The sequence below is a fragment of the Lagenorhynchus albirostris genome, chromosome 3 (genome assembly GCF_949774975.1).
Source record: "Lagenorhynchus albirostris chromosome 3, mLagAlb1.1, whole genome shotgun sequence".
Classification (NCBI taxonomy): domain Eukaryota; kingdom Metazoa; phylum Chordata; class Mammalia; order Artiodactyla; family Delphinidae; genus Lagenorhynchus; species Lagenorhynchus albirostris.
In genome coordinates, this window is record NC_083097.1 from 112468539 (window position 1) to 112481481 (window position 12943).

The 12943-nt window shown below is 52.8% G+C and overlaps 1 protein-coding gene across 1 annotated transcript; it reads right to left on the reverse strand.

Moving 5' to 3' along the window:
• Positions 1–11830: 11830 nt before the first annotated feature.
• DCANP1 (dendritic cell associated nuclear protein 1) lies at positions 11831–12798 on the reverse strand. The gene is given in 5 exon segments (XM_060146348.1): positions 11831–11986; positions 12160–12257; positions 12260–12425; positions 12428–12539; positions 12629–12798. Coding segments are annotated over 5 exon segments (702 nt in total).
• Positions 12799–12943: the final 145 nt, after the last annotated feature.

Sequence of the window (12943 nt, forward strand, 5' to 3'; positions counted from 1 at the left end):
CTGAAGGGCGAGTCTTCACCTCCGTTCCTATGGTGACCATGGCTGACATGCCACTGACAGAAAATCAGAAGTTTCCTGGCAAAAGCAGCCTCATCTGGTCTCCTGGCTTGTCACATTCCTCAGCATAAAGCACCTCATGGACATTCTTTTATTTCTCACACCAACCTTATAAAGGTGGGGCTATCATGATTTCCCATTTTATCACCATGAGACTGAAACTGAGAGAATTTAGCTTGTGTAAGAGCACAATCTGGGCTTTGAGCCCAGGTCTGTTGTGAACCCCAGGATCACCCCCACAAGGCCGCTTCCCTGCCCTTTTCATGGCTGGCTGAGATGGGAAGATGGGAGTCACGACTCAGTCTTCAGTGATGGACTCAGTCTGGTGGCCTGGTCCCAGCCAGCTGTATGGTCAGGCAAGCCACTGTCTCTGACGATGATTTGGTTGGTTTAATCATACAACAGGTAGCTCAGTATCTCTTTTCTTGTTCCAAGCCCTGCCTCCTCCAGCCGGTAGGAATCTCTGGAAAAATATTCTGGAAAAATGGAGGCATTTTTACAACTCTCTCCTCACCTAAACCTGCTGGGCCAGGACAGAGCACAGAGCCTTGGGCCCTGACCATTATCCTACACTTTGGACCCGGGCTGCCCCAGGCTTTGATGTTGTCTTGGTAAATGTCCCTGAATCACTGGTGGGATCTGATCTCTCCAGCACCTAATAATTCAAACAGCCTGGGGCAGTGAGCAGCTAATCAGCTGGGCAGCCCTTGCAGCTGCAGAATGAGGTGGAGGGAAAAGGGAGTGCTTTCATTCTTAGGGTCTCATTCCATGACCTGATGGCCAAGGCAGACACCCCTGTCCACTAGCCCAGGGGTGAGGTTAATTCCCGCAAGGACCCGGGCGGGGATCTGCCTGGCCGTGGTGGCGGTTACATGGTTTGAATCATGGCTGTCCTGGCCAGGCCATCGGGTGGGAATTAAAATTTAATTTAGAGTCCTGTCTCTGCGGCCCTGGTGGCCGTCCTCTGGGTGACTGACTGGCTGGTTTCTTTCACCTTTGCACGCCTTGGGTTTTTACTGGCGGAGGAAATGAAGGCTGAACTGGGGCAGGAAATTCCATGTACACAGGTGTTTCTGGTTAGCCCCATGCACCTCGCCCAGGGGCACAACTGGGGGCCAGAGATGCCTGTGTGAGCCTGGCGCCTCTCTGGCCCGGCAGCTGCGGCAGCTTTGCATCTAGAGAAGGCTGGGCAGGGCGCTCAGGCTGCCGCAGGGCAGAGAGAGGTACCCGCGAATGGTCCCCTGCCAGGTCCTGGGAGCCCAATGACCGCCTGCCAGTGATGTGAGATCATACAGGCAACTGGGTGAGAGCCACCCGGGCCTCTGTGCCTGCAGTGGGTGGCTGGTGGCACCAGGCCCTGACCTGGGAGATTAGCAGCGCTCTGAGGTGGTGTTTACACATTGCGGCCAGCACTTCATGTGGCTGACCTGCCCCCATTTTCACATCTTCTGAAGGGCTTAGAGATCCAAAAAGCATGCCCTCCCTGGCTTAAAGGGTCCTTGGAGGGACTGAGGAGGGCAGTCTTGGGCTTGGTCAGAGACAGCCATCTGCAGGCTTCTTTCAGAGGTTGAAGAATCGACATTCTTCATCCTATAATTATCTCCGTGCTGCCATCCGGGCATTTCCACTGTTACTCATTTACAGCCTTGGGCAAAGACACTCAGGTCTCCTTTTAAACCCAGGGTGCATCGTGAGGGAGGAGGTCACATGCCAAGAAATAGCACAGGGAGATACCCACTCCACCCACCTCAGTTTTCTCATCTGTAAAATGGGAATCAGGAATGCACTATGCTGGGTTGGCACATGGATAAGTGAGAGGCCATTCATAGAACATCAAGCCCACAGAGAATCTTCACACAGCTCTCAACTGGGCATCCAGCTCCCGGGAACATCTCCAGGGGAATAGCTCAAAAGGAAAATTATTTTATAAATAGTTTAGGGTGTTACTTTGAACACAGTAAAAAAAAAAAAATGTAACCAGTGAAAATGCTGCCCATAGATTGGTTATACACTGAGGTGTGTCATTGATGCCATTAGTGAATAGCCAATAAGATCAATATGACAAGTATGAAGCCATGTCAAATGCCCAGGAAATAACTGAAGAAAGCAAGTGTACGCACCCTGATTATGACTGTGGGAAAATGCATACCCTGAAAAAGAAAGACTGGAGGGAGATGTAATTGCTTATTTAAATATATTTAAGTCATTCAATATTTAAATGCATAATAAAAATGAAAATTAAATGAGAATAGAGATTGATATGAATGTGTCTAAGTTATCAAGTTCCTGCTAGGATGAGAGTCCATGTCATCAGTCCAGGACAAGATGTATGTGGTCACAAAGGCTGGAGAAAAGCCTGCAGCTGGGGCCCTGCCCATGCAGAGACGGTAGAAGCAGAGTCATCAGAATGCATGTGGACACCTGCATGAAGTTCCAAGGTTGGGCAGGGTGTCCTGGGGGAAATGGGGCTGAGCCCCCATCACAGTCAGCTTCCTTTCACAGCCCAGGACCCCACATACACCCCCTGCCCCTGTCAGTTGGAGAGGGACCTTGGCCCCTGAGGAGGGCTGGGAGTGTCCTCAGGGCTCTGACCGGCGCACGGCTCCCCCTAGCGGTAGGGTGAGGGAACTGCGTTTTCATTGCCATTAGGAGTTCCAAAGCTGGGCAGCACTGCGGAGGGGACCTCCTGTTCTGAGTGAAGCAGAAATGAATGGCTGTTGTGTGTGACCGAGTGCATTGGAAGATGGAGGGAGCCTAAACCGAGACCCCTGAGAGCAGGCTTCCTTATCTTCGGACCCCTGCCTGGTGAGCAGCAAGACATAGATTGTGGGTGTCTCTCCCTCAACAGACTTCTCATCGTTCAAGGCACAGCTTTGTCCTCCTCCTACCGGAATTCTCTTCTGACCAGCCCAGCACTTGCCGCCTGAGCTCAGAGCCCTTCTAGAATCTGGATGTAGTCCTGGGTCCCTCACCCTTTCTCTGCTGCACCTCCCTCTCCCCCCAGGCTTTCAGAACAGACCTCAATTCCTTCTTACTGAATTGCCACAGATGCAAAATAACGGTTGGAATAGCAGCAATGATTTGTGAATTTCAATTCCTCTCCTAAAACCACTTGTAGATAGTTTTGCAGTTTGTCCCCTCCCCCTCCCTCCCTCCTCTTCCTCCCCACCCCACCCCTCAGACAGGAATTATGAGACAGTAACTCATATCCCCTCCCTTTGCATCTCCTGTCCCTCATGTGGTTATCAGGATGGTTACTGCAGGGAGCGAGCCTGGCTGTGATCTACCTCCCAGTGCCAGACCCCACAAGCACCATCAGATAGGGGTCTTGTCCTCTTGGAAGGAAGGGCAAAAAAGATAACTTCCAAATGTTGAGCCCTTGCTGTAGGTCAAGCCTTGTACTAAGGGCTGCACGTGCATCAGCCCATTTCAACCTCCCAAACACCCTAGGAGACATGCATTTCTGCTTAACAGATGGAAGAAACTGAGGCTGGGAGAGGGAGTAAGTGACAGAGCTGGGATCCAGACGTTGACTGTCTGACTCCAAAGCCTAGGCTTTTCTTTGTTCTAAATCCCTCCACTGAACTCCTCTTTTGTGTGCGGAATTCTAGGAAGTGTCGGTTCTGTTTCTCATCAGCGGGGCTTCCTGCTCCCCACGGAGCAGGGCCTCTGGGCATTTGCACATCATCCCTAGAGGGGAACCTTGGGTGTGCAGAGCCTCATCTCAGGGTCCAGGATGTCCAGAACCAGCTGGAATCAGAGGCCTTCTGGCTCCTTTCCCCGCCACATGGAAATGTCATTTATAGTCAGCCGGCTGTAGTCGGAGAACTGCCTTTTAGGTGCAGAGTCAAAGGACCACATGGAAACACTTTAGCCTGAGCCGGCACTGGAGAAGCCCTGGCTCAAAGCCATGAATGGCGGCAGGTCCAATAATGCTGAGCTCCAGGCATGCATGTTGTCAAGAAGCCAGAGAGGTCTGGAGACTGACCAGCTCCCTCAGCTCACGCCAAGGCCCTGCACAGTGCTGGGCTTGCGGATGCTCAGGAAAGTAGCTTCCGGTTCTCTGTGAGAGAAGGGCCTCAGTCCTGTGGGCTGAGTGTCTTGAGGATGAAATGCTCTGTTCTAGAGCCACCTCGGGGGGAAGGGGGTCTAAATCAGGGGACCCTGAGGTTGTATGGAGGTTTATGTATGTTCCTGTGTCTGAAGAGGAGCCACAGCTTTCTTGGCATTTTTGGAGGCATCTAAGACGCACAAGAGGCCAAAGATCACACTGTCCAAGAGACCGTAGCAGGAACAAGGGGATTATGCCATTCAGCACGCCCAAACATACAAGCCCACCCCTGGGGCTACTGGTGGGGGGTGATGTGCCAAGCCGGTGCCAGTATGTGAGGATGGGGAATGGCTACCCAGGTCAGGTTGGCTCTGAGCAGAATGGAGCTCCTCGTGACTCCCTTCCCACTCAGACCACACAGGCTGCAGAGAGCATCCCCCGCTCCCACCCCCGGCCTTTGGGACAGATGGCCTCCCCCACCATCATCTGTGAACCTCATCTCCAAGCTTAGGGCTTCCTCCCCAGGTGGTGTTGCCCCCTCTCTGAGCTCCGATTTCCCCATCAGCCTGGGGCCGTATATCCTCTCCTCCTTTCTCCTGGCTGCTTTATAGCTTGCTGGAAACACCTTCCTTTAGCACTTCGAAATGTATCACTTGAAAGCATCTTAATGTTAACCAACGTGATTCTTTTCTAATTTGAAGGGGCTTATTTCTCCGAATGGCTTTCCTGATCATATAGGAGGGCATGCTCCTTAATATTAAACTTTTTCTTCATAAAGAGCAAAAAATGACTCACATCTGTTTGATATTTAATTCAAATTGAATGGCAGGACAGGAACAAAATTACACTGCAAAAGGCCATAAAGCGTGATGTTTAAAAGAGCCAAGCATACCAAATCTACATGTCAGAAAATTTGAAATGACACAGGATTGAGGGGACACGGCCTGGGCAATGGGGTGTCTCCTACCCAAAAGCCAGAGGGGTAGTAGCCAAGTTGGGAGAAGGTGAGAGGTAGGAGAGGGGCTCACTTTGCTCTGGAGGAGGGATGGGTTTCTGCCACATGTGAGTTTGGGGTCTGGGATCCAAGCCTCAAGTGGGGGTCTTGATGCCTCTAGAATTCAATGCCAGTTGCTCTGGGTTGGGGGGTAGCCTGTCTGGAGCCTCCCAAGGGGCTGCTGGGTAATGCTCACACACTGCCTGGGTGGCCAACCAGACATTGCCCTGCTGTCAGTGTCCAGCAGGCCTTGGGGTTTGGCTACAGCTCAGAGAGTGAGTTGAAAGCCCCTCTACTTCCTGCTGATCAGTAAACCAGAGACTCCAATATCCTTTGTCTAAGAGGGATGAGAGGTGGGGTGAGGCCCAGAGAGCTGTGCTTTCCTTCCTCTAAATGCCAGGCAATCTGTCACTGCCCCGAACTCTTAAAGAGTTCCCAGGAAAGAAGGGAGTGTGGTCTCTTACTTAACACCCCCGTTGCATGTTTTAAGCCAGAGGACTGATTCCAGGGCCCTAGCACAAGCACTGCCCCTGTAAACCATATCTGGTGACATCTGCTAGACGGGCATTGACAATGTGACTCTGCAACCCAAGCTCGACCAGAGCTGATCAGCTGCCCTTCGCCGAGTGTGCATGGAGCGAAGGGGGTGAGAAGAGCAAGGATCTAGAAGAAATCAGATACTGGCTCTCCCACTGCCCTGCTGAGAGAATTTGGGCATTCATCCCCTCTCTGAGCCTTAGTTTCTTCTTCTGTTGCATGGGATGGTTTAACATCTTCATAAGGTTATTTTGAATATCCAGTGTTCTAAATCTAAACACACATTCACTTTTGAGTAGCAAAGCATTATACAAGTTTCTTAGGATAGTTACTCTGACCCCTCTAGAGCTTCTGTGTACTAGCATCTTTATTTCCAAGGCATTTTCGCATTGGTTACTTTGTGTCTCTGGCCCACAGTTGAGCACAAGGGGCAGGCACTTTTTCCATACAGTGGCGTCCTGGAGCTGTCTCATGCTGTCTTGTAAGAGACGACTGTTAAGGCACTATTAAAAATTAAATTGTATGAACTCACAGTTAAACAAACTATATTAAATACAAAGTTAATAAATAATCAAAACACAGCTTCCTAATTATTTTACTGCATTTTTACTGTATCTCTGCTCTCGTAAATTGTGTCTGTATGGCAGAAATGCTATGAAAAGCTGTGCTCACTGTGCATCTCTTTCCAAATCCAAGTTCAGTGATGTCATCTTGATAGGTTGAAATTGACCACAGTTGGAGAATTTACACCATGGAAATCGGAGATGGGTAACGCTACAACCAGACTTCACGCACCACCCAGAGAGCCTGTTGTTAAACATTAACCAGCACGTCCCTGACGGTTGAGGCTGGCAAAGTGAGGCATGCGGAGCTTTTGGTGACTTTCTCAGTCTCAGCCATGATGAATGTCTTTCTTTCAACCCGCCGCTCTCTCCATCAGAGTTAGCTGTTCAGCATTCCCGGGACCTCATGTCCAGGGTGTATAGCATTTCGTTACCCAGAACACTCTGGCCTGTTCTGAATGCCCCCTACCACTCCTCTAATGAGATCTCCTTGGCTTCTTTTTTTCCTCTGAGCTGAGCCAAAATATTCACTCTGGTTTGCAAAGCACGCTGAGAATCTCAAGTGGAGGTATCTTCTCTCTAACTTTAACTTTTGCTTTTAAGGAGCAAAACTCACAGCTCATCATTACCCCATGGTTTTCTAACCAACACTTTACCTGGGGTGCTTGACAAAGCCCAGAGGCAGGCGTGTGCGTGTGCGTGTGCGTGTCGGGGAAGACGTCAGACCGCATGAGGCTTTCCTGATACTGCAGTTTGAAGTCTGCACAGCAACCGCAGGCCCCGGGGAAGAGGAATGTAAAACCGAAAGACGAAAGACGGAGCCCCCTGATGCTTAGCTTCCCTCTCTGGCCTCCAGCGAGTGCCACAGGGGACTATGTGTTCCTCAGTAATGAGGCCCAGCACTGGTGCTGGAAGCCTCCGACGTCAGGCGTCCAGCCTGCCTGCTTCCAGGGCTCTCGGGCCAGAGCTCCAGCGTGGGAGCCCTGCGCCTCGTGCGCGTGTTTCCAAGAGGTGAAGGGCTGGGTGGTTGTGTTGCACCACGGAGACGGGACTCGTCTAGAAACAGAAAAACCTGCTGGCCTCGTCTCATTCCGATCAATTAGTTTTTTAAAGTGCACGTTAACCTTTTAACCAGCATCCTTGTTGTGGTGTGATGTGCTTCTCAAAGCCTCATTCCCTGAAGGTCTGCTTTCACCCCCTCCAAATTCTTCCTCACAGTCAACAGACACTTACTGAGGACCTACTGTGTGCCAGGTGGTTGTTCGACCTGCAGACAGTTTCCGCCACCCCCGGGGCTCTGCTGGGGGGGAGTGCCGGCGTGACGTCGAGCACACAGCAAGTACCCATAGGGCCAGCTGAGGAAATACATTTTGTTCCGTGGATCACGCCTGAAAATCCGCTCTGAGTGTCCCAACACTGGTTTGGAGGTAGGAAGGAGCTGGCTCTTTGCGGGAACAAGTCAAGGAAGCTTTCTGGAGGGAAGAGCATTTGGGGATGGGTGGTGGTTCCCGTTAAATAAGAAATGGGTGGCATTTATTGAGCATTTCCAAGGTAGGTGCTGAGATCCCGTACAGGTTGTGCGTTTCAGTCTTCACAGAGGTGGGGTAGGTACTAATAGTATCCCCACTTTATACACGAAGAAAAGAGGCTTGGAAAATGAAGTGTCAGGGTCAGTAAGTGAAGGGCAGGGGGGATGTGGACCCTGCTCTGCTGCCCTGCCTCTCAGGCGGGAGGGGAGGGCTGCAGGATCAAAGCAGACATCCTTGCAGGACTGTGTGGGCCAGGCCAGGCCACATCTGTACCTCACTGTTCTTTGTGCCTGCACTTGTTCTTTGTGCCCTCTCCCTTCCTTTCTTACAGATGCTGAAGGTCATACAGGCTGGGATGACAGTGGTAGAGGGGGATTTGTGTTTGCCTATGGCTTCGGGAGGCCCCTGAGCAGCGGAGCCCTCTGTGCTGTGCGTCCCCCTCCCATCTCCGCTCCATTTTTGGCGGCCACCCCAGGGCTTCAGGCTGGGACTGAGGGCACTGAGGTGGGCACACTCCGCTGTGCTGGGTTTGACGGTTTGCCCTCAGAGCCCGCGCTCCCCCTTCCCTCCTCGGCTCTGTACTCCGGGGAGTCATCCCTGCAGGCTGTGTCTCCTAGGCTGCTCTTCAGACGCCTCGGGCCGGCTTCGGCCACTGGGGGCCAGGAAAGGGGAGAAGCCAGGATAGTTTGCTCTCTCTCTCAGCACCTTGGGGGGAGTCTGGCAGCAGCTGCATCTCTTCCATGGCTCCAGCTCCCGCTGGATGGCCTCTGCCTCCAAGGTCGCAGCTTCACGGGTGGTTCTAGCTCTGTGCCCCCCAGCACCTGCTCTGGTAACACGGTCTCCGCAGGTGCCCCTGCAGCCCCAGGGGTGGGAGCTAGCCGTGGTAGCACTTCTTGCTCTTGCCGAACTCTGAATTGCATTGCCTGTGTGGCTTTTCGGCGATTCTATCACCTGTATACCCAATTCACTGAACCAAATTTTTGAAATACTCAGAGTGTTTTTTTCTCCTGACTGGATCCTGACTGATATACTCCGGGCCACCGTCACCCCACCTGCCCCACAGGCACGGTGACCTAATAGGGTCCATCTTCCTAGCCCATCTGCGGCAAGCTGCAGGTGAACGAAAGAGTGATATCACGGCATCCCCATCCCTCAGAGAAGCAATTATGGAAACCCCATGGCTGGCTGCCTGGCTGAGCTCTCCCTCCAAAGGCCCCCGTCTCTGCTTTATTCTGAAGATTCCCCGCCCCCCCCCCCCGGCGTGCACATCTTTAAAGGAAAGTGAGGCAGACATCCCAGCTGGGGCTCCTTCCAGCAGTTAAAGTGCTTGGCTCAGAGCCTGGGGCGTCCTGATGGCTTTGCCTAGTACCTGCTCTATGTAAGCTCTGTGTTAGGTAACGCAGAGAGGATCGGAGAACAGAGGGGAAGGAAAGCCCCCTCCAGAACCCCAGACGCCACGGTTTCTCCCTCCTCCCTGGACTGTGATTTGGTTTTGATTCACATCTGCCCTTTCTCAGACTCCTTGTTTCTTGTTCCCAAACGTCTGGAGCTGCGCACTCTGGTGATAGTGCCCCTTAAAGAAGTGGGTGTCACGGGGAAGTGGAAGCAGAGATAGAAGCAGCTCAAGGATGCTGACATTACTGCGGGACACACATTTTTGTGGTGCAAGGCCCCTGCCAAATGGCACCTAAAGCCCTTTCAACTCATGTGCCTAAAGAAGGAGATAATGAAACTCTTCTGTTGAGGATCACCTGGCTCCCCGCATCCACTCGCTTAGGCTGTTTTGTTCCCACTGGAGCGTATGATTGGAAAACAAAGGTAAATGAGAGCAATTTATTCCCGGATCATTTTTTTCCCCCAGCAGCTTTAAAGCTGCCTCTGCTCTAAAGAGTTTACAAACTCTAAAGAGAGATAACTTCCCTTCTCACGGCCCGGTCATGGGGAGGTAATGCATGTTTCCAATCAGCTGAGAATGTAACTCAAATGGTAGATTTTATTTCACTTTAATCCGCCTGTGAGTTCACTTTCAAGGTAAGAGGGAGCACAACCTGCAACGTGAATAGAGTTGATTAACCCCGAAATCTCCTCCTAAAGGTGGAGGGGCTGGCCTAGCTCCTCCTTGCGTGGCTTCGGGGCCTGGTGTGATAGTGCGTGACTGGGGCACGGGGTGCAGGGAGAGCTGCCTCAGTGAGGGGAAGCTGCCTCAGTGATTCAGAGACCCGCTCACCTGATGGAGGTACCAGTACCAGCAGATGCCATGGAGTGGAAGCAGAGGAAGCAGAGGACACAGAGCAAAGCTGGACAGCCAGACTCACGTAGCAGTTACAGCAGGAGGCAGGTCTCCCGGCCCAGTCCGGCGGTGGGAGGAGGTTATGGAGGCAGCAACGAACCATTCACCTGGCATGGGGGCTCCCTTGCTTTTGCACATCTCTTTGCTGACTGCAGTCTGGCCACTCAGTGGGCTGCTGGGAAAGAATCCCTTCCCAGTTCGTGTCTCAGCTCTCTTTGGTCACAGGGCAACCTCGAGCTAGCCCCTTAACTCTGTCTTATTCATGTTTATGAAGTAACCTCGATTTGAGGGGAAAGGGAAAACGTTTCTTTTATCAGCCTACGGTGAAAACTTCAATGTCGCTCTTTCCACTGGGTAGGCATTGCCCTCTCCAATCCTTTCTTTGAAAATGCAGATGCCTCTAGCAGGGCCAGATCTTAGCATCCTATACCACAGGAAATCTCTTTAAGAGACAGTCTTGTTTCAGGGAGGCTGTGTGCTCCTAGTGTATGTTTGGGGTAGGTGGTCTCTGTGGCCCACAGGCCCAGACTCAATCCAGCCAGCCCGAGCCCTGATTGCTGTGGCTGGGAGCCCTCCCAGGGTCTCCTAGGGACACCGACGTGCCTCTGTTTGGGGCAGGAAGTGCTGGCTGAGAGCTGTCTCTTGGTGATGTGGGACCCTGTCAAATCTGTCAGCCTTCCTCAGTAGTCATCACACCGAGTTCCAAAAACCCAGAGTTTGGGCTGCAGAGTCTCAAGAACTAGGCAGAAGAACCAGCCTTGTTCTGCCCCAGCCAGAGGTTCTGGGCTGCCCCGACAGAGGCCTACGGCAGGTAAGACTTACTGTCGGCCCTCAGCTTTGCGGCCTTGTTGCCCCAGAGGGCCGGCCTGCTTCTTGCCCCCCACTGCAGGCCTTGGCCCTGCCCTCGCCTGCCCCGAGAAGCCTGGCTCAAGCCCTAGCACCGCCAAGGTGACTGCTTCCCTGACCACGCGTGCCTGTCTGTCCATCCCGGCTCTGCCCAGCTCCGTGATGGCCATCAGGAATACAACAGCAAACCACCCAGGGTCCTCGTCTGTGTGGATCTTGGTGTCTCACAGGGAGAGAGACATGGAAACCGTGGGCGCAGCGTTCCGGTGCCGGGAGAGAACGGCCGTGCACGGCTGTGGCCAGGACTGCGCTGTCTGAGGAGTCTGCCGCCACGACCTGACGGCGTTTCTTTGTGCCTCAGAGCCCCACGCTGGGGCTGTTGATGGAGCGTTCTCGTGTCTCCCTCAGCACGGGGCTCAGGCGAACGCGGTGACTCACAGACAGGTCGGAGGGACTCCCATTCTTAGAAGAGCAGAGGAATGTGGGGGTATAATGCCTGAAAGGGCACAGGGAATGATTTCTAAATTTCCAGATGTCCTCTCAGAGAGTTGTAGCGCTCTGGGGCATGCCTGAATGTAATTGCTGTAGCTCTTTGTAGCAGATGTGTGTGCGTGTGTGTGTGTGTGTGTGTAAGCTGAGTCCATGCGTCTATATGCATTCAATTCATTCCACTAAATCAAACAATGAAAGCAGCCCCATTGAGCACTTCCTGCATGCCAGACACCGCACCAGGTTCTTTGTATGCAGGGCCTCATTTTACCTTCTCCAAGCTGTTATCTTCCCCATTTCCCAGAAGAAGAAACTGAGGTACAGGGAATTTCAGTCACTTGTCCAAGATCCCAGAACTAGTAAGTGTGGAGCAAGAATCCTAACCCAGGCAGCAGTCTGACTGCAGAGCCCCTGCTCGGAACCACAACAGCATGCGCGCGTGTGCGTGTGTGCGCGCATGCTCGTGTACACCCCTCAGCCACATAGGCCGTCCTGTGTATGCCAGCTGAGGGAATGCAGAGGACATTGTTGAGAGGGACTCACTGCCCTGCTCAGTCTGTCTGAGCAGCAAAGGAAAGGGGTATCGAGTTCATGGACCAGGGCCTGAAGCCAACCTGATAATTCTAGCTTCTGGGCGAGAATTGGAGGGTGGGTGCTGGGGTCTGGTGATTTAAATGGTTTTCTACCTAAGAAAAATGGAGCCCTGCATGGAGTGGAGCTTTGCTGTTTAGGAAACGTGTATGAGGCAGGCAGTGAGTTTCCGGAGGGGACTTTATGAACAGGTAGAGTCTGAAACAACAAGCTGGGTGTTTCCTGGCTCCCTTCTGCCCTGTCTCTGGTCTGCCCTCCTCCCGTGTGCTGCACAGTCCATCCTGGGGCCCAGAGGGCCTCCCAGACTTCACCCCAAGTCAGAGACTCCCCCAGGGAGGAGGTGGGCTGCTCCCTCTCATAGGCCCCCAGCTAGGTTGGGTTTGCCCCTTCCTGGAAGGAAGAGGACTCTCGGTCTATGGCAAAGGTTCCCTGGTGGAGCAGGGGAGCTGCGCCCTGGGGGCTCTGGGGAGCCACCAGCCAGCTTCCTCTCTCCAGCCTTTGACGTTCAGGTTTAGACTTCAGGCAGTGGCTTTTCCGTTCTGCGTGCAAAGGGCTGCTGCTCCCTAATGCATAGTTTGGGGAGCACTTCGGTCTGTGGAGGGATCATTGTGTGAAACATAAAGGCAGTCCCAAAACAGGGGGCTTCATCAGACCACAGCACACATGGCTTCTGCGGCTCACCCGCCCTGACTGTGTGTCTCCCATTCTACAAACCCCGAATATTGGGCCTTCTGGTGCCAACGTTCACAATAATAACCCCCCTCCTGACTGCCCACCAGGTCCATGGCTAAGACAAAATTCTTCATCAGGGAGTCACAGAGTGTGGCTGAGCCCTCAGGCTCCAGAGCCATCCCGCCAGGCTCCCAACCTTCTCTCACTCCATATTCCTGTCTAAGGTGAGCCCTTGGGTCAGGACCTATGTGTTTCCCTCTCTCAGGTCTCGCGATAGTAGCTAATACTTACTGAGTGGCTGCTGTGTGCCAGGTGCTGCACTAA